General features: G+C 45.6%; 1 protein-coding gene across 6 annotated transcripts in view; it reads left to right on the top strand.

Annotated features, from left to right (window-relative positions):
• The first annotated feature begins 5,800 nt into the window (after positions 1-5,800).
• Positions 5,801-26,666, top strand: part of LOC142042820 (6-phosphofructo-2-kinase/fructose-2,6-bisphosphatase 4) — a 53,603-nt gene continuing 32,737 nt past the window's right edge. For 2 of the 6 annotated variants that reach the window (XR_012653870.1, XM_075053173.1), the window contains exon 1: positions 21,892-22,036. Coding sequence is in view for 4 of the 6 variants with exons in the window: in XM_075053173.1 (XP_074909274.1) it covers positions 21,931-22,036 (106 nt within the window). In the remaining 2 variants the exon portion in view is untranslated. Of the gene's footprint in view, positions 5,923-5,964; positions 6,227-11,036; positions 11,263-21,890; positions 22,037-26,666 lie in introns of those variants that run through there. The other 4 variants (XM_075053177.1, XM_075053176.1, XM_075053175.1 and 1 more) reach the window with 4 other exon arrangements.

Raw genomic sequence — 26,666 nt, 5'->3', positions numbered from 1 at the left:
CTGACTCGAGGGAAGCCGTTTGCTTGCGCTGTGTAAAACACCTTGCAAAGTAATTTTCCTCCAATGACATGTTAAGCATAAAACCATACAGTGCTCCAAACACTGCTCTGATCTGCTGATGCAGACTTAAAGCAAACACCGAATATTATAGCAAAACATTTTGCATGAACTGTCCTGCATTTTATTGTAAGTCTCCTCAGGAGGAAAAATTTGATTTGACAGATTGCTGGTCATAATTCCCAATTAAGACATAAATAGCTGTAATCCTCTGTGCTGTTGGGCAGAGTTCAGCGTTAGTTTCAGCAAAACCAAACCAAGCTGGAACTGAAGGGGGTGGGTGGGGGAACAAAAGACAAAAATCAAACAAACTTTGAGACTGAACCTGCTCTCACCACAAAGCATGTATTCTTTACTATCCTATTTGTTTTAATACTCACCAACTCATACCTGCACATAGCAGATTATCAGCTGAGATAACAGGGAGTTCAATATTTGAGGCCCTGCTTTTCTTACCATAACAACAAATCTGTAAGAGAATAAGAGGACACGGAAACTTGCAGCATCCAGCAAAGCAGGTGCAGTGTTGCTGGAAGACTGACTTTTGCCAGAATGTATTATATACAGTCACAGCGCATGATGCAGAACTGCACTGGATGTCTGAACACAAATATCCTACATATTCTCTGGGGAGTGTGTGTTGTGCAAAGCATCAGCAGAATATACACAGTGCCGGAGACATGCGTTTGCTTCCTTGTCTTCAAGGCAGCTGGGAAAAGGGGTGGTCTGTATTTAATCTTACTCTCCTTTTATAAAATAGTGGAGGTGGTGACCTTTGAATATGGTCATCTGAAACCAGCCTGCGCTCCCTGAGTGCATAAACTGGCTCTTGGTGCACAAGTGACTCTTTATATTCACTGGCCTAGAACAGAAAAGCCTCCCTGAAACAAGCTACCCCTTTCTCCCTGCATCTCTGCCACCCTATCAAAATTAGTTAGATGGAATAGATTTTCTGTCAAAAATCCATGCTGCATTTATTCACACTGAAAAATACCTATGATGCTTTTTATTCCATGTACTAACACTTGTCAGTTTGCTTTGACAATCTGCTTATAGAATTTGTTGAATCAGTAATTACATTCAAATTGAATGAATGAATTTGAAAAGCTGCATTCTCCCCATCGCTGTATGAAACCAGGTGAGCCCAAGAACCACCACCACCAAAATCTACTAGCAGCTACTCTTCAGGGTGTTGGTCAGAAGGGTCACAAAATCTTTTCCTCTTCAGTTATGGCTAGGAGGCGTAATATGAGTGCTAGTGCTAGCTACCAAAGTAAGCCTTACCTTTGTTTTCTAAGCGGGAAGAAACTATTTCTGCATACGCGGGTTTATACAGAAATACCTACCAATAACACAGGATAAGGGTGTCTCATCTTTAGAAAGCTTTAGTCTGGGTTCTTGGAAGATAAATCGATGTAAGAGTTAAAATAACAAGGCGGTTAACTGATGAGGTATCCCCAAGTGAAACAGAAGGAATTTACATCAGAGTATTAATTTCTATCATGGTCCGAGCATGCAATTTATTTCTTCTGCTACACAGACACTAGTGACAAGTGCAACACCAATGCAAGCAATTTGCCAAAAATGTGCTTAATATAATATTTATATAATCTTCTCATGTTCTGCCTGTTGTGAGGGGGAGCTGTGATGAAAGATGCTTTTTTTCTTAGTCAAACGTTATGGAAAATCTCAGTTGTCTGGGATCAAGAAACAGCACTTGACTACAGCTGCACGTACAGAAAACAAGCAGCATAAAAATAGACAGACAAACACTCCAGCAATGCACATAACAAGATTCCCCCCTTCCAAAGAGCCTGAGAAAGGCCAGGCAAGCTCTTAGGTTCTAACCAGACTTGAGATGAGAATTCCCACTCACCAAGATCAGATCTTTGGGAAGCCTTAAGTCTCCAGTCTCGGAGCACCTTAACGTGGTCCTACGCTTCAAGACAAGGGTCCACCTAATTTTTTAAGACCTTATAGTCTGGACAGATAGAATAGCTCAGAGAAAGGAAAAACGAGTTACAGCGTGATTACACGAACGATTGTATTGTATTAACTTTAGCTTGCCAGTTCACCAGTTGATGTTTCTCCCTTTTATTCTTCTCCTGCACACTTACAATTTATCTGGGTAAAGATTGCAAAATATCTTTAAAACAAGAAAGAGAGTTGTGTTACCTGGCTCAACTGAATGCAATACGGTGCTGCATTTGTCCAGTTCCCAAGAAATTTAACAAAGGACCCAACAGCTTAAACCTTCCAATGAAACTGAGGAACTTGACAACAACCTAGCTAAAATAGTTACAAAAATCTCATTGATTTGCCCATCTTTAAGTTATTGTCATCCAGAGATAAAAATTACTGGCTCTTACTGATGTAGGAGAAAAGCAACCTCTGCAAATAACACAGTGTCCCCGGACAGCTGAGGCCTGTCACAGCAAAGTTGTTCTGATAAGCCTGATCAGATGCTTTCCCTTGCCAAGCAGCTGAAGGCAAGCTGTATTTTTGCGGCCTTTTCTTCAGTCTCGGGGTAGAAACACACGCTGGGCAGTAGATCTTGGAAGCCACAAAAGCACATTCAGGGCAAAAGATTTTCCAAGGTTCGTAAGTGTGGAAATGTTTCCAATTTAACTATTTTTGAGAAGGGCACAGGACTAAGTCAAACATTTTCCACATGGATGACTCTGCTTGCTCAGTCTATCTGAGCACAAGCTGGGACCAAATATCCCAGGCAGAAGCTTTGTGCTTACCTTGAACTCTTCTCTCCTGCTGAGTCCTCCTAAATGCAAATAAACTATCAGATTTTTTTTTTCCTGTGAATCTGTTCCTAGTTCTGCTTGCCTAATTAACTACACCTCCCTAACTTGGGCAAAAACTTGACAACCTGATCAATGGTTGGCTGCACAGATCTTGAGCAAACCCCAAGATTTCTAGCAGTTCTTGCTATTAATACCTGTACTGGTTTATCAGCAATTTAATGTCTTGGTTTTGAGAACACTTAAGTCTTCTGCAAACTTAGTACCCTGCAGTACAGCTTTTCTGGGAGCGCAGCCGGCTGCATAATACCAAACCATCTGGGACAAGAAGGGACAAGCCCGATCACGAGCAGACAACAGCAGGAGCATCGTGGGGGCGGAGGGCTGAGGTTTGCCTTCACATCCTGAAGAAAAGCTGCAGAGAAGGATAAACATGGTTAAGCAGAAGACAAAAACCACCAAAAGAAAACGAGAGCGCCCTGTCTGATCTGCAGCGAGGCTCTGTCCACCAGCCCGTGCCAGATTACGGGCTGCCTTCGCAGCCGGTACTGGGGACCTTGTCTTCTGCTGAGGGAGGGGATGAAGTTTCTGGCTGTTACTAAGCTACTTCTCAGTGGCTGGAAGGGAGAGATGGGTCACTTTGAACTCTTTTACCAACATTAAGCAGTAAGGAATCCTTGCAGCTGTGTGGTTTTGTTGGGTTTTCTTCATTTTGAAGGCCGAGGACAGGAGGGTGAACTGCTGCAGTGCCCAGCCCCCCCGGGCTCCATTTCTGGCCCTGCCTCACCACCCACCGCTCATGCTGCTTCACGCCAGCTGCAAAAAACACTTTTTTAAACTTTTTTTTCTTTTTAAAGAGAACATGGGGATAAGGTTTCACTAAGCCCAGAAACTGTAACTATAAGATGTTTCAAGGGGAGAGCAGACAAGACTGAGGGCCTCTCCCCTATCCCAAGGGCTCACAATCACAGGACATTTCTTACAGAGAAACTCTCAAACAACTCCAGCAAGTGGCCCTTGCTCCAAGCTGGAAGGAGTCATATACCAAAACCGGAGTTAACTAAATTGAGTTTTGAGCTATGCCATCTGTGCCAGTGATAAATGCTCTGCTCCAGAACAGCACCGGTGACACGGTGGCTGTGTGCACACATCATGGCATCCCCCTTCTTCACGCCATCAACAGTGGGCAACAAAGCTTGCTAACGCAGAAAAGGTCACAGTTCCGTAAGGTCACTTGAGCTTCTTAAGAAGAAAAAGCAAATGAATTATTAATACTTCAGATGAAATCATAGGGAGTTCGTAAGGATTACGTATTGTCCAGAAGGTGGACACACGCAACTTCCATCTCCATAGAGCCAAACGCTTGCACTACAGCACCTCAAGAAGCTGTTCACCTCTCTAAGGGACGCACAAGGACCTGGATCTTTGACAATTCCCCAAAAGAAAATAAGGTTGTTCCTTAGCATAACAGCAACCATGAAACTTTTTTTCTTCCCCTACTCACCCTCAGCTCCTAAAAAATCAGATTTCCAGAGGGGTTTCTGCATGGGTTACCAATCTCTTTTGATACAGCCTCGGACTGGAGGAGTGCTGGGGTTCAGTCTCTCAGCCCGCAGTGACTCAACCCTTGCTCTAAGTCACCGTACACGCACTTTAAGGAAGTGATGCCAAGCACCGTACTGACCTAGGCCGCCAAATTTCCTCATTACAGGAGGCATCATCATCTGGAGGTAAGCATACAAAGCTCCCTGTTTACAAAAGAAAACCCCATCCCTTTCTTTCATGCGGCTTAATTTCTGTAAGTGATTAACATTTAAGAAACTGTACTTTGCTAACTAAAGTTTTAAAGTATCAGATGATCCCCAGGCAAAGCCAACATAGTTATAATGCTTATGTTACCAGTGGGGTTCTGAAATCTGCTGCCCAAACAGCAAACTTAGATTTGGTATCACTTGGAGAGAGCCTGGGAAGCAGAATGAAGATGTGTAGGTAGATGAAAAGACATCCTGCCAAGGTAAAGAAAATTTGCATGGGAATTTTAAGCAAAAGCTAAAAAAAAAAAAATCTTAATTCAGTTGCTTATGCCAACCATTTTCATCTCACAGGGAAATTATTCTGATTTTTCACTATTAAGTGGTTTCAGACTGATGCTTCCTTAAGCTTCCTACATCTTCTGTTTGGCCGCTCTTTCATTAGTAACAGTGTTCCCCCCTGCCAAAACTTGTTTGCCTATCTCTGCAGGCCGAACGCACTGAAGGACAGATAACAACTCTCTCCTGAGCACAGTGCTGCCTCTCCAGCTCCTTACCCCACGTACAGGACATCCTTACAGTACAACGAGATAACAACGCCAAAGCTTCTATGCACACCCGTTTATTTCATGCCTACCTCAAATGGACAGCCTAATAAAATTACAAAGCTGTTAATGAAGCCAAGCCACAAAAATAATCAGTCCCTACTCAAATGAGGTAACACACGTGCTTTAATATCACCACAAGGACAGTATAAGGAACTAGAGAATTGTTAACACCGAGCTTGAGCTCCCAAATTGTCCTTGGAGATCCTGCATGGCAGGGAAAAGCTCCAGCACAAAGCAAGCAGGTGGCTGTGCCCTGAGTTCGCTTACAGGCCGTAATGGCCCAGATTTGCCTCACCTGGGAGCCCCTGGGCTCCCTGAAAGGTGGATCTCGGCCCCAGGCTGTTTCCTCGCCTGGGGACATTGGATGGGGTGCGTTGCTGCGTGGAGCCACGAGGTCTGTGCTGGGGTCACGCGTGGCTCCCGTTTGTCCACCCCACGGAGCAGCTGCTGCTGAGCTGGGCTAACTGCTGGTAAAACACCCTTTTCCCTAGAGACTTACAGTTCCTATCTGCCACCAGGCTGGCCGCCTTCACATCCAGCTCTGCAAAATGGCCACAAGCCGCTCCACCTCCCTCTCCGCTCAGTCACCTGAGATATTTTTTAAGAGATCTGGGTCATTTTAAGGAAAAAAAAAACAAACCGAACCACTGAGCCCTGAGTCGAAAGGGTCGGCGCGGCTGAAGCGCCGGGCGGGAGCTGTAGCAGCGGCAGGGCCCGCACCGGCAGCCGCCTCCCCTGGGCGGCCGAGCAGAGGTGAGAGCCCCTTCCCTACGAGCCGCCGCTCGCCTCCACCCCGCAGCCGGTTGCCGGCAGGGAGCGGCGCTGCCCGGCGGGGCGGGGGCTGCCCGGGGCCGGTCTCCTCCGCTCCGCCCCGCGCGGGGCGCGCACACCCGCGGGCAGCTCCGCGGGGCTCCGCGGGCAGCACCCGCCGCCTCCGCCCGCCGCACCGAGGGGCTGCCGGCGGGCTTCCCCCTCCCCGCCCCGGGCCGTCCGCCGCCGCCGCCGATGTGGGGCTGCAGCCGCCGCTGCGGTTGCCCGCAGGGCCGGCCCTGCCGAGGTAGGAGCCCCCCGTTCGTCTTCCCCGCCCGGAGCGGGGGGGGGGGGGGCTGCTCGGCCGGGGTCGGGTACCCGCCGGGGGGGAGCTTCTTCTTCATTTCCCAGCCGTGGCTGTAAAACTGGGGGGTGCCCACGGGGCAGCCCAGCCCCGGAGAGTCCCACGCGTGTCGGGGTGCGTCGGGGCTAAGGCTGGAGGGGGAAAGGTCGTGTTTTCTGGGACACCCCTGCTCTGAATTTTCCCCTTCCAGCTCCGCCGAGGAGTAAGGGTGACCGGCACGGCAAAGGCTGGGGAGGTGGGAAAGGGGGAGTCGAGGCTGCTGCCGGCAACAGCCCGAGGCAGAGGAAGGTTTGGGAGATGTGCCGCGGGAGGAGGGAATCGTAGTGTACCAGTGGCTGTTTGCTTTCCGCGTTATTTTTGGAAATTGCTTTGCTGTGAGGGATTTTTTCTTTTTTTTTCTTTTTTTTTTTTTTTTAACTGTCTGGGGGAAGGTGTATTTACGTTGCGCTCCTCCAAGCGTTGATGCTTTCCATTGGCCCGGGAAGGCTGTAAAATCAGTGTTTTGGCAAATGCTGATCCAACCGGTTAGGTGTTCTTCCCGATTCCTAATGGCAACGCCACAAAAAACACGTAATCTGCATCTCTTTTATCTCGCCCTGTGAGACTTGGCTGCTGGCTGGTTAGAAAGGGCTGATTCTCCCTGAGGATTGCGGGGCCTGGTGTGTTCGTTAGGCACTTTGTGTAATGCAGGATGACAGCTGTGACGCAAGCGCACCAAAACTTCTGAACGTAGGCTCAGTCTTGGTTATGTTTGGGCGTTTTTCCTCCTTTCCAGGAAAATTGTATTACATAGGCTGGAAGATAAACCTGGTGTCTCCCTGGGCTCTCCTGCAGCCGTGGGGCAGGACGGGGAAGCAGAGAAGGAGCCAGAAGCAGAGCGGTGGTGTACACAGGTCTGTTAACGGGACTGGGGAGCCTTGGCCCGGCACCCTGAGCTGCCTGGTGCCATAGAAAATTCGGTGCTGCTGGGTGTAGCGTGGCCATGGCCCCTGTCTGCCGACACAGAGGATTGCTCTTGTTTACAGCCATCGATTTGCTTCTGTGGGCGTTATAGTAGACAGCTGCCTACTTTTTCCATGCCTGACTCCAATGCAGGGCATGGAAACGCATTTCGGTAAGGTTGGTGGTTTCCAAACCACCTGCGCTAAGGGGGAGGACCCTGATTCAGCTGTTGAAACGCAGCGATGGGCGACCACTTACCTGTGGCTGAACTGAAAACCCTTCGTTGTTCCTCGGGTCATTCGTGTGATGCTTGTGCTGGCATTTTCAATGAGCACTGGTTTGTTAGCTGTGCCAGAGGAGCTGCTCAAATGGATACTGGATGAATGGATACACTCATAGTTCTCAACACCTTGTAGCCTGGCTCAGTGTTGACTTTGTAGCAGGTCCCATTGCGCTGGTGTGGCTCTTCAGAGTGTGGGGAGGAAAAAAAAAAGTTAATGTTGAAGAAACTTGAAGATTCTTTAAGATTTTTAAATCTTTCAAAACATCGATTCTGAATTAAACTTTTTATGTTGCTAAATGTCGAAGAGAAACTAGTTAACATGAGGCAAAACCACACTAAACCAAGTACGACTTGGAGTGAGCCCATATAGGGTCAATTGATTTTGTAGTGCTCTGCAGAGAGCTGAAGATGGGACGGAATAAATACCGGCTGTGGGACTCCTGGTGCTCGTCCAATATGTTGCGGAGCAGTTTGCAAAGTTTCCAGTAAGTTTGCTTAATATGGCCTTACTCAGTTGTGAGGCACTCCCATAATTATGGCTGCAATTAAAAGCAATAACATCCATTTACATAAGGTGCCAGTCCTTTTAAATCGGCGCATCATCTAATGAGAGCATTTGTGTAGGGATAGTTATGCAGGACGAGGGCCCAAAGCTGAGAGTGTTTTGGGGCAGGATTTTGTTTCAGAACTTTTTTGAGGTCATTTGAAGGAAGGGTCTGCTTTGAAATAGGACATTTTGTTATGAAAAAGTACTAAGTTATAAATATGACCCTTGCCAGTAGTAGGATGTTGTTGAATTAAGTGCTTTTAGCACTTTATTTTCTTGTGTATCATCCATCTAATTTAAAAAAATCTGCCTGGTGACACCAGTATTTTTCTCATTTGATTGCATCAATGTTCCTTTTGCTCTTATGAGTAAGAGATTTGGTAAATCCAACTTGTGGATACTAATCTAATTGCTGATGAAGCACTAAGGATTTGTTCTAAATTGCTCACTGAAGCTGCATTGTTTCTTTGGGGCTTAACTTCTGCATGTAAAGTCCACAGATTTTTCTTTGAGATGAATATAAACATTAGACTTTAAATGCTGGAAAACACCATACATTTGGGGAACGTTTCAGCTTTCTACTGAAGGAAATGTGGACTACTCTCACCTTCTTGCTCTGTGTGTTTTGTTCTTTTTTTTGTTGTTTGTTTGTTTTTGTTTTGTTTATTTTAATTTACTGTATATAGTGTAAGGCTGTGTTCCCCACACCCCGGGTGGGGCAGGTCCCTGGGAAGAGTCGCAAGGCAAGTGTAGTAGAAAGGGTAAAAATTCTCACAATACAACTGAGGAAGCACCAGCCATGGGTCTGAGAAGTGCTGGCTTCCTTGTGTCTGCTCTGGTTTTCCCCAGATGCCTTTTTTTCCCATTTTAAGTCAAATAATTAGTCTGTTAACCTTTTGTCACAGGCATAGCACTTGACTTGCGGTCTCTGAGTGCATAAGAGGTTAAGTAATTAAATTGTGTAAGGGAGTAAAAGAGAATAATGAACTCCAAACTCACTAGTCTGTCTAGTTGGTCTCCCCGACGGCTAAAATTAAGTAATTTAAGTTGATTCCTGGTTTTACTCGGTTTTTATCAGGCGCTCAAAGTGAGGATATGGGAAAGAGTCCCACGCTGCTTCACACGGGTTGTTATTTTCAGAGGTGGTGGATTTATTTCAGGTACAATTTGGTTGTGCAGAGGGGTGGTTTCAGGGGGAGCGCTGGCCTGGCTGGCTCTGACAAGATAGCACGCGGGGCCGGATTTGCTAATAAAAAGGCTTGTTCTTGAGTGCTTGCCAAAACCTGGCCCTAAATGTTGTAATTGCATGCTAATTATGAATACTAATCGCCAGATGTACTGAACGTATTACCTGGCGAAGTACTGTAGCTGTCGGGTGGTGCTGCGTGCAGTGTGGCTGTTTTAAGTAAAATTACTGTCATTCGGTGGGCCTGTGAATTTGTGTCCATGTAAAGGGAAGAAATACTTGTGTGTTTGTGTAAAATGTGTAAACTTGCCTGTGCCATGGTAGCAGTGCAGTTCTAAGTGCCTTTATAGTTGTGTTTTGATTATGTCAAACAAAGTCATCTCTCATTTGAGAAGCTGGTGAATGGGGGATCTTCTGGATGTTGGCGTCTGCAGCGTTTAAGCAATGCACCGGAATGAATCCTGAAGTCTTTAAGCATGTAGCTGCCATGGTAGGTCCTAAATGCAAACAATGAGTCTCCTAATTGCAACTGACTTATATCCACGTGATGGATAAAAGGTATGTTTTGTAATGTTTTATTAATAAAATGGGACAGATTTGTCATGAGTGCCCTTGAGGAAATAACGTGCCTGTTACAGCTTTAAATTTGTATGTCGGTATAATTTCAGCACGACTGGTTACTTGGATATCTGAAATGACTGTGTGGCATTAGTTTCCAGATGATTCAGTATGTTGCTATCTTGCTTACAGGCCATGCACAAGTAGAAAAAGGTAGGAGAGGGTAGATCAGAATGGGGTTTACAGTTGTTATCTCCTTTTTTCACTCCAAAGTTGACCACCAAACTTGTTCCCAAATGATTATTTTTCCACATGTGAATTTTCTTCTCTTTCTGCATAGCGTCAGGTCTTTGTGTCATGGTTTAGGAGCTGGCTTCATGCGTGTTGTGCCTTGGCACCGGGAATAGCTGGGCTGCTGGGAGAGCTGCGCGATCCAGGCTGCCTGGCAGCTGTTCCCTTCCAAACCGCAGTGACAACACGCCCCGGCCAGCCCCAAATCTGTTGGGGGGCTGGGACGTGGCTCTTCAGTGATACCTAAAAGTGACTTAGACCTGCTATTTCTGCCTTGCTCAGAAAAGCCGCTTGTGGTGTTGCATCTTTTGAAATGGATTCACACGTGAATGATTTCTAGCTTTTTAAAGTTTTGTTTTATGATCATATATCCCTGGAAATCTAATTGATGTTGTCAGTTAATAACGAGCAACATTTGTTGTGCGTGAGAACCTTGGATATTCTTAAGTGTGGAGCTCTGTAACATTTACCTTCTGCAGTAAGAAGGGAAAAAAATAAAAAAGCTTTGTAGTTTTTTACTGCCAATGTGAAACCGGTTTCCCCAAAACAATGGGGAGATTTCGGGGGTTCGTGACCTCTTGCAATTAAAAAATTTCAGATGGCTTGTGAGAGGCAGACTGATGGGGCGAAGGAGGAGGGGAAAAAAGCAGCAAGGCAGCCCTCGCTGTGGAGGAAACAAGCAGTCCTGTTACAGCTGAAGTCATTACTCATTTTTGGTAGGAGATTGATCTAGCTGCTGCTTCCCCCCCCCCCCCCCCCCCCCCCGCCCCGAGAAATGCTCTGTTTGGGGATTAGAATACAGGAGCTTAAAATTCAAGCAGTTCTGGAAGAGATGTCTCCCATGGATGTCTTGGGGTTGCAGTTGCTTTTTCTTCCCTAAGTTGGGTCAGTTCCAAGGACTTGGGCTCATCTGGTGTCAATCTCGTGTCTGATGGGACAGGTCAAAGCACTTCGTGTAGCGGGAGCATTGGCAGCGCAGCTCTTCTCTCTTGGTAGCCAGTTTTCATTAAAATGTAGGAGACTAATGTTTTTGAGACCTCTGTCCTGTGCCAAATAAGGTTCAGATCGGTCAATGACTTCAGATGTCCATGGTGGTGAGGGGGAAAGAGAGCAACCCACCGTGCGGTGGCTGGAGCCAGTAAGCCTGGACAACTGGTGTTTCACTGGAGGTGGTGAGTGTGAGGGTTGGCATACTTATTGGCTTTTGATTCCTTTTTGTTGTTGTTGTTGTTTTTCCATCTTTATATCCTGTATATGTTTTGCTTTCAATTTATGTTTACAATTTTGAATGTGAATTTACCCATTCTGCTGCCAAAGGCTGCCACATATGCTATATGTGATGGAGAATGGCCTTCTGCACACCTGAATAATTTTTTATAGTTTATTTTCTCTAGGGAGACTTGTGCTGAAACAAAGTTATTGTTTGGAGTATAAAGAGAATTTGGGGGGTTTGTTTTAAAAAAATAAATATAGAAGGTTTCTTTGCTAATGTTATGCTGGCCACTCTCCCTTGGTAAATGTTTCCCCTTACAAGAGCTTTTATTTGTAGCATTTGTGTTGTTTAGCCTGTCTGCACTCCATAAATTAGATTATTTTGGCTGTTGTAATTTTATTATCCTTATTAAGCTTCCTCATCTACATATTGATCCTGTTACTCTCGGGAAGCTGATAAGCCATCTAGCTGTACTTGCAAAATACACAGAAAATGAGAAACCTGCCCCGGAGGCTATGAAGACTGAGATTAACCAGCAACTTGGATCTCCATGTCTGGCCTGTATTTTTTTTCCCCTTCAGTGCTAGGTTTTAGACTACATGACAGCATTGGAGTTTGCCAAATTAAGATCAATTTTGCTTTTATGATAAATTCTGTCATCAATAGCTTCTGAGAAGCTTTGCTCTAGTTTGCTTGTATTTTTATTTGGATGAATATGCTCCTTTTCCATAAAGCTTAAGAATATTTCCAGAGGCAGCTGGCGTCGCATATGCTGTGAGGCTTTTTCCTCCTTGTGTCAGTGTCAGTTTTCCATGCCGGCTTTCCAGAGGGATTTATTCTTTACTTCTGAAAACCTGCTTTCGTGTCTCCGTTGCCTATGGGACATGCATGAAACCAAGTATAACTGTAGGTGCGTGTAGAGGACTTTGGGGCCAGTCACTGCCCCATTAACTCGTTTGCTCTTACTTCCATTGCCATGGGCTTTTTCCTTAATGACCTGCTTATCCCATATGGTAATATATGCTGGAGTACTATACTCTGTTGGACCTTTAACTCCTGTCCTCCCCCACCCCCCCACCCCCCTTTTTTTTTTTTTGTTAGTTCTAGCTCTCAGCCAAGCCTAGTCCCTCTTACAATGTGAAGTTGTACAACCTCCACCTCAGCCTCTCCTGTGCCGAGTCTGTTTTGGGTGCTTCTGTCTATTTACATGTTATTTATGTCACGGAAACGTTTGAAGACACCCGTTTTGTTCTTGTTCTCCGTGACTTCTCTGCAGTCACTGCTGCTTCTAACGAATTGTTGTTCGTCTTTCATGATACTATTTCCCCCTTCCCCGGCTGATGTTTCGTCGTCCTCCCACAATTTGACCTTGTCTTTCTCTTGTCTCCCCGTGCCCTATTTCAGGCATTCACATGGTTTCAACTTCTATTATGTGCTGATGACTCACAGATGCCTTCTACACCCCTGACGGTTTGTCACCCAGTCCAGCGGCTGTCTTCCTCCTCGCCTTTTTCTCTTTGATTTCTCCATCAGTAGTCATTCAATATTTCAAGCCCCAAACCCTGGATGGTGCTTCCAAAGTTCTCTTTATCTCGTCTTTTAAAATGCTGCCATCTAATAGGTAGCTTCATCCCAAAGCCTTTGTGATTTTTTTAATTCATCTGGTTTACTTCATGCACTTGGATCACATGCAAATTCTGCATACTCTTTATTGTCAATATATTTCTCCTTTTCCAGCACATCAGACAACTTAATGCGTGTAATAAGTTTTTACAGATGTTTTTCTTTAAAGTGGCTGTCCTGAGAAATTTTGCTTCTGGAGTCAGTTGGTAGCGTTTGGTTTTAAAGATGGTATTAAGTATATTAGTTCCCCTCTGAGAAGACAGCTGCCCTTGTTTTGCTATTTTTTATATCTAGCAGCCTAGAACGAGCTGTTACAAACAAGTGGGACTCATAGCATCCTAGCTGAATGAAAGGAGAAAGGGTATGCATACATCATAAATGTTAAAATATCTAATGTAAAGCTAGCTGTAAGTGAGCATAATTGATAAGCCTTTCAGCCTGGAGAAGGGTTGTCTGTTTTATTTAAAATTGACAATCCTTCCCTTGTGCTCCTTTTAACCATACTCTTGCTCATAACAACATCCAAACTTGGAATTGGGAAGGTTTTTCCAAAATGCTTATGTGACCGGAAAGGAACAGAGGGCTTTAAGGTGACAGAGACACTTTCAGACTGCTTAGCAGAGATTGCTTTTATGCAGGTTCAGGAGGCACAAAGACAAACATCCTTGTGGATGCAAGTATGTTTTTGCTTTTCCTTCTCTTTCAAATATTACAAATTTACCAAGCCTTGCTTTTCCTGGTTTGTATCACGGATTCCAGGTAACCGATGCAGCGGTGGAGAAGCGGACTTCACTGCTGTATCGCCCTTCCGAGGAAGAGGAGAGTGTATCAGGGTACACCCACCGGCTGTCCAGAGGTTGTGCAAGGCTGTACGTGCTGTTGCTGTAGTAACAACATCGGATACTACCAGAGCAATGTGTAGGAATGACTGCCCTTAGTAGGCTTACCATCTTGGAAACTCGGTATTTTCAGTTACCCTCTAGACCTGTGAATGTAAATAGGCAATTTGTGCAAATGCTGTGTATTTTAATGTCCTCTTTCTGCACTACTTAGAAGCGCACACCCCCTCATGTAAATAGTTTGAAGTCCCTGGTATACAGTAAGCTACAAAGGGGTTTTTAACACTGGGTTGTGCTCAGAAAACATGAATAATGGATGCCATCTTTCCTTTATGTTGTGTCATAACAGGAAGATTTAAAATGTTGCTTAATGTTGTGATGATGGAAATAGTTTTAAGCAATACCTGGAAGCACCACTTGAGGATCTGGCCTACTTTTCAAGGAGATAATTTCAATGTTCTCTTGGGTGAAGGTGGGAGGTGGCTGTTTGGTCTGGAAGTGTAAAGAATTAGTGATTTATCCTTCAGATTTCAAGGATACAGCTAATGCAGACCAGCCTTAAATCTATGCCTCAAGTTAGACTTAATACAGGAAACTTCCTTGCATGAGACCAATGGCATCTCATTGATAGGTTTTATCTCCAGACGTTTGGTTTCTCCTGCGTTTTAAATAGAGCGATTATTTCTTCTGAAACGTGACTAACATCTAAACTAACATCTTGATATATTTAGAAATAATAAAAGTACTCTGGCCATACTTTCGGGAATGGTTTACATAAGATAATGAAAGAACAGAGTGACAGCATAGCAAGGGGTATTTTTTTTTTTTTTTTAGTTGATTACACTGAGATTCACATACACAGTATTTTCTCTGGGATTCTCATGCAATCCACGTGTCGGTGAGATGATGTTCTGCTGATAACCTGTATCTCCCCAAATAATCTTAGATTGATAGGTTTTATATGCATACAATACGACATGTGGGTTCTGTAGAAAGCTGTCTGAGACTGTATTGGTACCATTCTTACAATAAACGCCCTTGTATAGCTAGTGTTTGTTTCCTGATCATTAGGTCGTCATGGTTTTGAGAACACACAACTCTGCTGGAATCAGGCCACACATGAACACTGCTGTAGGGGATACAATATCGTTTTGCATGTGTGATGAATAACTATCACGATGTTTCAGTAGACGATGAAGAAGATATAACGAATGTAAATTAGTGTGCAAATTAGCCCCCTCTTCAGCCGAAGAAGTGTGGTGTGAGGCTCCTGAGTGCCTGAGCCCTGTCAGATCTTCGCTTGTATCAGATATGTTGGTGATTATTAGAATAGATGGGAACTTGTTTTCTCACCAATTAATAGCAACATCTTCTGTTTGGATAAGTTATTTTCCTTTCCTATGCTAAGGAATATTATTTTGTTTCAGCTTAAGGAATCTCTCTAGTATCTGTATTTGTACAGCTTTGTGTGGGATCTTGGATGTTGTTTAAATCTATTCCCCAATTAGCACTGAAGAGATTTCTTGTTCTTAGTAGTAGCTCATTCTCATATAAAGCATGATTATGTTTTTGGTTTTGTTTTTTTTTTTCCCCGAATCTCTTTGGTAGATTGATCTGTAGCCAGCAGGTCTAATATTAAAATGAACTCTTATAAAGTAACTTCTAAAGGTGTGTATTGCTGAGGGCAGATTCTTTTTTAGTTCTGAATCCTTAATGGCTTTGCTTGTCTTTGAGGTAGCAGTATACTTCAAGACAACTGGAACTTTTTCGCTCTAGGCAGTGATAAGAAATAGAATATGGAGTGGATGGTGCCAGTAATAAACTTATTTGTTGCTCAGAAGAAATGGAATAAGAGCTAGGGCCATGTATCCCAAGGCCTGGTCCTCGTGATTTCTGTTGGTTTGGAATCAAGTCCTAAATGGAGGGATGTGTGAAGATGGTATGGGGAACCTGCTGAACTTGTCATCTGGGATGCTTGAAATTTTTGGGGACTTAGTGGGCTATTTGTAATTTTTTGTTGGCTTGACTCCTGGGATGTTAGACTGACTGTGGGAAAACAAAAAGGATGGTACTTTTGGTTGAGGAGAAAACCATAGGCAGTCTTGAGGAGAGGGGAAGTCTTCATTTAGGAAGTTGATGTAACAAAAAGTCCTGAGAAACTGAACTGAGAAGGTATGAATCAATGTATGTCATTTTGCTAATTAATATAGTATTACGTCTCTCTTCCTTGATTGCTCATTGTGCTTGCTAAACTCTTCATGGGAAGGAACTTACTCTATTCTCTGTGGGAAGTTGTGTGAGAAGTTTTTAACTCATGAGGGATCTCTTCTGCAGGATGACTGTTCCCAAGGCATCGTCTTTGTCCTCATTCAGCAGCTCAGGAACAGCCCAGGAGGAAGAAAGCGACCTTCTCGGTTGCTAGTGCAGCTTCCTTTATCTCTCAGTTTCCTTGGCAATTGAAGAGCAAAGTTGAGTTAGTACTTGCCTTACAAAGGTGACAACGTACCTAGCAGACGGGCATTGTATTTTAGGCAGTTTGTAAAGGACTCTTCTTTCACAGCGAGGAAAAACCTGCTAGGTTTGCTTTGTACTTCAGGAATATGGGAATTACCTGGGGGAAGGAGCAGTCTGTCCCCTGCTGAGGTGCTAGTGTAATAAGGGATGTGGTCGAACAGGCCAAACATCCCATCTACTCTACAGTTGTTTTGGTCATTGTAGTGGAAACTCAGTGCAGTTCCAAGTTTGGACGCTGTTATTACCTGGAAGCTGCAGCTTTTCACTTACGTAAGAGCACCGCAACAAATGCTTGGTCAAAACAGAAAAAATCAGCACTACAGCCTATAAGGCATGTGGGGAGAAATCTCTCCCATTCCACCCAAAATCCAGTTTTGAAATGCTGGAGTGTTGTTACTTGCGAACAAAAAGGGTGAAGCATAGTTGTGTGTTTGGTCACCACCTCTTCCAATTGGCTCACAGTGTTGTAACAGCCTTGTATATTAGCTGTTGCTGGCTGTCCTTGGGTGATGCTTCCAGCAGCATAGATTTTGGCCAATGAAGGACTGCCACGAGCCTGCTGAAGGTACACTTTTTTTTATTGAAAGAGAAAATCAATTATAAGTTCAACAGGAATTATCCTGTATGCTTTACAAAAATACTGTGATGCAGTGTAGCAGGCTGCCAGTTAGCTGGTCAGAGCCATCTAGTGCTTGTGGAATCGGGGAGTGTTGGTTGGATGTCGAGGCTGGATATGTAAGAGATGCGTGTGGCTGAAGGCTGTGCTGGTGTGTGTCTGTATTTCTCGAATAACATCCATACGTAATGATCTTTGCAAATTCTGTGTGCCTCTGTGCCTGCTTAAATTGTACTGAAACTAAGCTTGTGTCGTGCTGTGCGGCTGAAGTCTTTTCGAGTAGTTGTAAGCTGGGGGGGCATACAGCCCTCTCTGTATACCTTAAAGGGGGACTAAGGACTCTCACTATGTAGAAAATGTAGATACCTGTTTTAAGATAGGATCATTTGAACTAATTCCTGTTTGTTACTTCTAGCTGGAACAGTAATCTGCCAGCTGCAGTAGAGAACATTTGGATGTAGGTTTTTGCCAGGTATTTATTGCCAGTTGTGTGCGTAGAGGTTGGATACTACTGGTTTTCTCAAACTGGCGAGTAAATAGCTGATGATGCAGGGGTAAAACATTTACCTCATGACATTGTGGAAGAAGAATTGCTTTAGAGAAACGGAACTATTAGGTTAATGGTGAAATATAATCTGTTGGTGTTTAATATCTAGAAAGAAATGGGGATATTTAGTGCTGAGTGTGGACACCCCCCCCCAATATTTTTTTTTGTCATTTGGTTGAGAGAATAACTTGGCATCAGTAGATAGCCTTTTCTTCCCTGTAGCTCCGTGACCTCTGACTCTGCCTTGGGTGCTTAAAAGCCCAGAGCTGGTGCGTTTTCCTGCCGGCATTCCCTGGAGCTCCGCAGTCTCCTGGCAGGGCGTCCACAGCGCCGCTTCCCCGGACGTTTCTGAAACGTAAAAGCGAACGACTTCACTTTTCCCGGGGAAGGCTCTGGGTACGGGCCATCTGCTGCGGCTCGCGAACTTTCCTCTGGCGGCGCCTGAAGCATCTGCTGCCCTGGCAGGGGGGTCCCGCCACCACCCGCTCCGGTGTCCGTCCGTCCGTCCGTGCCCCCCCCCCCCCCCCCCCGGCGGTGCCGGTGCTGCTGCGCCCTTTGCCGGCGGCGGGGGGGGGTGTGTGGCTGCAGCCAGCCGCCAGGGGGCGCCCGCAGCCTGCGCGCCCGCGGGCGGTGTTAGGGCGCCGCCTGGCGGGCGCGGGCGGCGCAGCGAGCGGAGGCCGTAGCCCCCGGCGCGGTGCTGTGCGCCCACCCGGGAGGTGAGGGGAACCGTGGGGTCTCCCCACGCGAAGGGAGGCCTTCGGCGGCACCCGGTGGCGTGGGCGGGGAAGGAGAATAACCGCCACAGCACCCGGTTCCTGTAGAAATCTCCAGTGTGCGTTGGGTTTTGTAAGTATGCGAGGTAACGGGGCGGTACGGCTTCCAGGTGTTGATCATTTGTGCCGCTCCGGTTCTTGGAAAGCACAGCTCACATCAAACATCACAAACGGCTTTTTTAAGTGCCGGCAATAAGAAGGGAGAAAGAGGAAGCTTGTGCTTTAGCAGCTTTTTATCTTGAAAGTTTTGCTCCGTACTCTGCATTTCAGGAACTTCCCAGAAAAAGCTGCTCTGTGTTTTGCTGCAAGAGCAGGAACAAGGTATTGTTGTCGTCCAGTCAGGGCTGTAAGTGCAGCGCTGAAACATCACACGGGCTTGATCTCAGGGCCTGGCACAGCGCGGGGACTCCTTTGCAGCCATCCTGCTTATACAAACCACGCGTCCTGACCTCCGGCTGTGTCTGCGTACCCTTTAGTCATTTACAGATATCCCTAGGTGGATCTTCTGCGCGGCAGCAGGGTTTGTGAGCTGGTTTTTCGTGAGCTGTGTCTGCTGTGCTCGGTCTGGCGAGGGTGTGGGCACCTGGAGGACTGGAAAGTCGTCTTTTCTTATTCCAAGCAGTGAGCTGGTGCTGCCGGAGCGATGGTCGGAGGCAGAGATGTTGGGTGGTTTAGGGATGTTGCGTGGGCTGTCAAGACTATAAAGTGGTGTCTTTACTAGGCGAATGAGATGTGTGAAAGTGACTTGCAGATATCATGGAACTTGTATTATATGGTTACCATATGATACAGCTTATCTACAGATACAAAGTAGGGTTTCTGTTATGATCAAGCAGAAGCCTTGGTTCAATCTCCTCTTTTATTTCTCCCTGTCTCAGAAATAATTACCACTTGCTGTGTATAATAAACCATAAGAGTTTCCTGTCCTGTAAGTCAGTAATTTGAAAAGATTAAGTATAACTCTGTTACTTGGCTCAAGCACATTCTGTTTCTGTGCAGCAGTTCATTTTCCAAGACTGCCTTTCCCCTCGATGCTTTGCCTCTGCAGAGAGGTGCTTTTTCAGGTGAGCTTTCAGCTCAGTCTGGCCCTGAGAGCAGAAGCTTTGTGCAAAAGCCTTCCAAGGAGTAAAGGCTTATCCGTAGTTTCCCTGTAGTGCAAACAAAGCCAAGTCTCCAGCATTTCACGTGCAGGAATCAGCTCTGCTTCTCAAGCCTTTGTACCAGGACAGTGGTTGATGACAATGTGATTGTGCAGAAGGTGATCTCTATCACTCATTGGGAATCTAATGAGCAATGTTTATTTGTTCTGTCTTTTTCTAGGAACTGAATGTAGTGCCCTTGAAAACCATGTTCGGAAATGAGACCTCAGGAGTGGCACAGTATTTCTGTATTCACTTTCTCTGTCTTTAATTAGCCCATTAGTACACTGAGGTTATTAAAAAAAACCCAAGCCAATATTAAATAAGTTTGATCAACAACAAAAGTTAGTCATCCATCATGCTGAAATCTTTATCTCACAAAAGTAAAGGCTAGGAGGCTGGGCAGGTGTCCACGCACACCTCTAATGCCATTACAAACACCTGGACAAAGCCTTAATTAAGTTTTGTGCAGGTGCCACTGGTTTAAATCTGCCTGAGCAAGAAGAAAGTTCACTGATGGTGTGCCTCGTGCTTGGGGGACGAGACTTAGAAATGTGGGAATTCACCCTGCAGACCTTTGAAAAATGCTACTCTTGTATGAACATCAGGTCAGTGTTTTCAGCTGCGAGGCAAGCGTGTGAATGGAGTTTCAGTCCTCGTGTGCTGTGTAGATTTGCAGAAAGGAGGTACAAACTGTTTCTAGAGACTGGAAGAGTTTCATACATTTTCTACTTTATGTAAAACAAGGCTGAGAAGTGTATTTTATAAGTCGGCATTTGTGTAAATCGCTTATTTCTGTTAATGTTACATCTGTTGTGGATTTGCCTGGCTTTACTGGAGGCACTGTTAAGAAAGCTGGAGCATCCTGGTGGTGGCATGCCTCGCTGTGATGGGGTGAGGCGGGTCGGTCCTGACGCTGGACTCTACCCTGAAGTCAGTCATCTGTTCGTGGCAGTGTTTTGTGTGTGCACAGGGGACAGGCTTCTGGGATTAACCTGGAATGCAGATTAAACTGTTCCTGCTCACAACTCCTTTGGCAACTGTTGGAAGTAAATACCTACTTGATAAAAGAAACCAATAAGCTTTGAAGTGTTCAAAAACTCCCCTTCTCTGTTCCTAGTTTTCTGACCCTTGTAATGTAACTCCTATAACCCCTCTGCCCCTCCCCACTTTGGCTGTCAACTCAAAACAAAATCGGGGAAAAAAAAGCTAGGGTAAAAATATAGTGCAGGCACCTAGAATTGAAAACTGTAATCAGTCTCGAAGAGAAGGAAATCAACTTTGAAAAGAGGGAAGGGCAGGTCAAGCAAATGTGGTTTTGGAAAAACAGTGCTAACTCTCCTGGGGGTGTCTCACCAAATGTCTCTTGAGAACTGATTTTCTGTTGTTTAGAAAGCTATGTTTTAGCTTGTAATGGAATAGAAAAACTGAAAATGATCCTCAGATGCTCAGAGTCTGACTAGTGTATATATTAAAAAAAATAAATGTACTGACCTTCATTTGTATTTAGGCCAGCGTCATAATGTCCGAGTACCTGAGAGTGAGTAACAATGAAAAATCCGTATTGCAGTTTACTACCCTATTTTCAGTATGTCGCGTTTATCTTCTGTAAAATATATAGGTTTGTGTGTAACAGTGAAATACTGAGCTTTTTTTGGACTTTGCTCAGCCCAGTTAATGAAGTGGGTTTCTCTCGGTTGTAAAGCTGATAAAGGTGGTGTGGAAATGCAACTGCTGGATGTTGTGTTTAGCCACAGCACTGCTCTTACTGCAGCACAGGATCTTTCACGTGTAATTTGTGAATAGGTTTGGGTCGGGGTTTTTTGTAGCTAGGCAAGATGTTAGAAAGCTATTGTTTATGGCTTTCTGAATCGTATGAATTTAGCCTTCAGGCCAAAATAAGCGTTTAATTGGAAGAAGGTATCATTCAACGTGTGACTTCTTGAACCACCTCGTATGCCCCCTGGACGTGCTATTTTTGGGGCTTTAAACAAAGGCCTTTCTGAGGCGGCGCAACCTTCTCCGCAGCTGCACCGCTCTGCCTGTAGAACCGCCATCCCCTGCTGCTCGGGGCTCGCCGCCGGCTGCACCCCGACCCCCTGGTTGTTGTCGCCCGCGGGAACAGCCCTGCTTTCCTACCCCCTCCTTCCTCCCACTGCCGCCCGGGGCCGCTGACCGCCCCGCTGGGGTTGCTGTGAAGAACCCCCCCCCCAGGCGAACAATAAACTGCGCCACACGGCCTGGGCCTGCCGGGCCGCTGTCCCCTCAGGGCCGGGGGGAGAGGGGCTGCGCGAAGCCCTCTCCCGTCAGGGAGCAGGGGCGCCGCCGGGGCCCAGCACCGCCCCGGGCCTCGGTCCTCCCGCCGCGGGGCAGAAACTCGGGCCGAGAGCTGTCCCCCCCGAGACCACGGGCCGCCCCCGAGGGCCGCGGAGGGGTCCTGCGGCCGGGGCGGCTGCTTCCCGCGCCCGGCCTCCCCTCAGGGGGCGGCCTCGGCCTCGCCCCCGCCGAGCTGAGAGAGGCGGCGCCGCCCCGCCCCGCCCGCCGCCACTGCAGTGGGAGCCGGGAGGCGGGCGAGGATGGCGGCGGCGTCGCCGGCGCGGGAGCTCACGCAGAACCCGCTGCAGAAGACGTGGGAGCCCTACGACAACGGGCTGCCGGCGGGCCACAGCGCCCAGCGCGGCGGTGAGCGGGACGGCGGGGGTTGTGTGTGTGGGGGGGGTGTCTGCCCGGGCCGCGCTGTCGGAGCCTCGGCGGGCGGCCGCTGTCAGCGGGACCCCCGGGCGGCCGCTCCTCCTCCTCCTCGGCTGGGCCTTAGCGGGTGAGCCGGGCCCCGCGGAGCCCCTCCCGGGGACGATTCGGCCGCTGCGGGGTGGAGGTGCGAGGAGAGCGGCGTGAGGGGCCGGGCGGACCCCGTCCCCGTCCCCCCGGAGCGTCAAGCCCTTTGCCTGGGCTTTAACGCGCCTCTTGCCGCGCCTCCGGTGCGAAAGGGTCGTGTCATGGTTCCCCCGGGCCGGGGGCGGTGGGTCTGCGGGGTGAGGCGGTCGCCGTCCCCCGCGGAGGATGGCCTGAAACGCCGGGGAAGGCAGAAAACCCCGAAGCTGCTGGATCTGTGCCCAACGGAAGGCGACAAAGCTTGGCTGGGAAGAGTATCTTTTCTAGTTGATTTTGCTGGCGGGTTTTTTGTTTCGTTTTTTTTTTTTTTCTTCCTTTTTTTAACGCACTGGTTCCAAAGAGCTTTTATATTCAGTATATTCTCCTTGAAGCGAGGCCTAAAAATGTCACTGTAGTTTTGGGTTTTTTTTCTTTTAAGGCCAGTGGTGTATCGGGCCATCTGTTGTATGAGTTAATGGCTTTCCTTATTTTGAGGTGCAGCCAACCAAGTCATCAGCCTCTAAAGACTTTGGCTGTGGCGTTTGTAAACCATAGTTTGTTAATAAACTTTGTCTCGCAGGTTTTTTTTTTCCCTCTTTTTTTCTTTTTTAATTTTCTTACTTAAATAACTGAGGTCCAGTACATGGCAGTTTTGCAGACAAAAGGGGCTTTGTCGTGTGGAATTGTTTTTTATTTGTCATGCAAAGAGGCTGCGCTGACAGAAAGAGCTGAGGGCTCTGCTGCTATGGCAGGCGTCCATGGGCTGCTGCCTCTTGGCTCTGGACTTGCTTTGGTCCAGCCCTTGCTAAAAAAAAGCCCAAAATTCCTTGGTTTCTGCTAGGCAAGCAGGTGGCATGTGCTTCTGTGTGAACTGAATTATTCCAGCATCTGAAAAATAGTAGGTGTTAAGAGGAGATGAATGCTGAAATAGGAAGAGGGCTGGAAAGCGTGTATAATTGTTTTTGTAAACATGCTAAGGAGAATGCTTTATTTTGGCCTTAACATGGCATCTCTTTTCCAAATAAAATAACATTTGTTACAGCTTTGACACGGACACTGTTTTACAAGAGAAAGAAAAAAAAAAAGGAGCAAAATTGCATATTGGTCACATGTAATCTGATGACGTACGGAGCCTTCTTGCCAGAATTATTTAGCTTCTCTTGACTATAAACTAACTTTAAAAAAATTATTTCACATACACAGTTTTTTTTTTTTTGTAGGATTCTATAATTATTGATGTCCAAGACCCCTTATAATTGAAAAAGCTTCCTGCTAGAAAAACAGATTTGGAAATATTTTTTTTTAAATCGTTTTGCACGCATTTGCTCTTGCAGCTTTACCTATAATATGTCTACAGTCATTTGTGATACGTAAGAATTACAGACAGCCTAGAAAGGAGCAGAGCTTACTCTTCCTTGATAAAGCCATCTATCTTGTTTCAGCAAACTGAGAACGTTTTGTAATTTTTCCTGTGCAAGGGTGCCGCAGAGTGCTTTATCCTCAGATTTCCATGTATCATGCATCGCTTCGTGTTCTGATGAGGCAGTGTGACCTGTGGGCCCTTTAGCCATGCTGTGGCAGCTCAGGATGGACTGCCCAGACTGGGTGATGTGGGGCAGTGTTGGATTGACCAGTTCCAGTTCTCTGCTGCTGCAGGTAACTCTGTTAAACGTTACTGTTCAAAAAATACAAACTCAAGTCAGAAGGGGATTTCTTGTCCTTAAGAGTAGCTTTGCAGTGGAAGCAGTGAAGCTAGTCGCGGTGATGTCTTCTGAATTTCTAGGCTGAGCAAGATGAACTCTTTCAGTCTCCTTTGGTTGGGTTTTTTATTTCCTTGTTCATGCTGATGACCTCTATCTGCACTACTTCTAGTCTTACGTTATCTTTCTAGAAGGTGGCTGAGCAGAATCATGCGTGTTTCCAGTTGAGGACTTGGCAGATCCATCTTCAAAGGGACTTGCCTGTGTTAGCTGGTTTTAATGTGATTTTTTTTTCTAAAAGTTGTAGCAGCTGGAATTATCTGGGGGAGAAGAAATCTGGCTAGCTGTGCCAGGGTTTAGCCATCACGGGGCTTTGAAGAGCTAGTTCTTTTAGTCTGTGCGTTATGAGGTTTTCAAGGAGCAGTTTTGGCTGTGTGCAGGCTACTTAGCAGACTGAGCTTTTACAGCTAGTGAGACCGGTAAAATGAAGCTACCTGGTCTAAATGACCTTCCAAAGTAAGACTTTGAGGCAGTAGATATGCACGTTTTTTTATTAGTAACTGCCACTTACCTTTGTGGTCTTTCGTGAAAGGTTTTGGCTGTTAATAGGTTGCAGTAAAGCTTTTCTTGGCATTGGATGTCAGATTGCTTCAAGCACTATGAATCAAGCAATGGGTTACAAACATGGACTTAAAAAATAAATAGGAAAGTGTGCTATAGTTGAAGTTGTTTTGAGAGCTTAGCAGAGGATGTTTATACAGTGAGAGATAAATAGTGAACTTCCTGTGGCTAAACATTATTTTTCCCCCTATAGTTATCAGCTTTGTTTCCCTAAAGCTTCTGGAATTTGGTGATTCGAATAATTTTTATTTGCCGTTTGTACAGGAGTATGAAGGTACATTAGGTCCAAAAAAAAAAAGGTTTTGAATGGAGATTATCTTTGCTCTAAAGAACTGTACCCTTTGAGCTCATGCTGCTTATGTGTATTTGTACTCCCAACCCTAGGAACTGAAGATGGAGAAAACAAATGAGGTAAGGACAACACCCAGCTGTAGCCTGAGGATCAGGATGGATGATGGGGCCATTGCTGTTGGCATCAAACCTGTAGGAAGCAAATGGTAACCCCTAGCAAGTGGATGGCAGAGCTGCTAGGAGCAGCTGGTGGCACGAGGCTGGCTAGAGGACAAATAGGAATTCTGAATCCCTTGTACCAAGGTGATGTTACAAACTGGTGATTTGGAGAAAAACAGGAGAGGCACATTAGAAGATACTGGACTTCTTCAGGGGTAGGAGCAGGATGCTCTTCAGGAAGAGCAGCAGGATGGGGAACTCGTCCCTGTCAGATGCGAAGAAGGGTGACCGATCGTCATCGTTGATCAACAGGAAACAATGGATTAGCAGTAGTTAAATGGGATAGGTGATAGGGCAAAACGTGTAGGGCTAACCTTATTTGGAAGGGTGGTTGTATTGGCTTATAGTTAAAGTTATTTGTGTATGACCCTGTAAATAGTACGGTGATTTCAGAGAACAGGCCTTGAGTCAAAGGCCATAGAAACAGCAAGAATCCTTCATAAACTTCCAATGGCTAACTGTAGCAGCTTGATACAAAAAGCATTTGACCTTAAAAGTTGACTTAAAAATTTGACACAGATAAGGAAAAAACAAAATCTCATTTTGGGTGAGAGGCAGGGACAGCTGCTAGTATGTTAGGTAGTAGGTAAGTGAACTTGAAAAATACCAACTCTTGTCTCTGATTTCACATGGTCATGTGAGTTTTGAGGGCTGATGAAATGCTGCACAGCTAATCTAGGTTGTTCAATGTCCCAGTTTGGTTTCACAACCTTCTGCATCTTGCATTATTTCACAAGAGAGTTTAAGAGGCAAGAAATGAGCATGTAGTTTCTTCTTTCCTTGACTGTTAAGTCTTAAACTTTAGAAGGGTAGGCAGTCATAATTTTAATCTGAGCTGTAACTTGCTGAGTTGTTCAGTAGTATGTAAGAAATTTTTGACTGGGATAATGACTTTGCTTAAGTTGCAATGCTTGATTTTAATGCACTTCATCACTTGGCCATTTTCCTTCACTGATTGGTATTTTGGGCCTGCTTTTTGCATGTCCCCTTTAGAGTGAGGGGATGCAATGTACATTTCTTTTTGATGCTGCTGTTTATAAACGTGCAATCCTACATGCATATATTACGAGCATCTATTTTAAATTAAAAAAATTAGTAAAGTCATAGAGCATCTTTAGCAAATGATGGCATACAACCCTGTAAGTTTTGTTTTGCAGCTCTGAACGTGTATGTTCCTCTAGCAAAATTAGTGTTGATAGCACATCCGCAGGTTGGGGCTGTCAGAAACTCTTAGGAGTTACATACGTGAAGCGGTATTAAAAAATGAGTTTGTTTTTTTGAGAGCAGATTGTGTAGAGAGATTTCTGGAGCTAAACCAGACAATCCAGCGATAACAAATTGAGAGAAAGCTGCACTTAGGAGTCTGCCTTGGCTCTTCAACTTGCACCTATATAACTACTTCTGTGCTGCAGATTGTTTTTCATATAAAGTGAATGATGCTGAGGTGCTGTGAAAAGGTGAATTGAGCATTGTGACGTTGGGTAAATATTAAACTAAAGAGGCTTTTTCATTCCAGGAGTTAGATATGTGTAACTTGTGGTTTGTTTGGGTTTTTTATCAGTCCACTTCCTCATGGCAAAATTGCTTGTGTTTCTTCAAAGGAAGGCGTA

The sequence above is a fragment of the Buteo buteo genome, chromosome 21 (genome assembly GCF_964188355.1).
Source record: "Buteo buteo chromosome 21, bButBut1.hap1.1, whole genome shotgun sequence".
Lineage (NCBI taxonomy): Eukaryota > Metazoa > Chordata > Aves > Accipitriformes > Accipitridae > Buteo > Buteo buteo.
The sequence above is the reverse complement of the archived record's forward strand: the minus strand, read 5'-3'. Positions and strand labels throughout refer to the sequence as shown.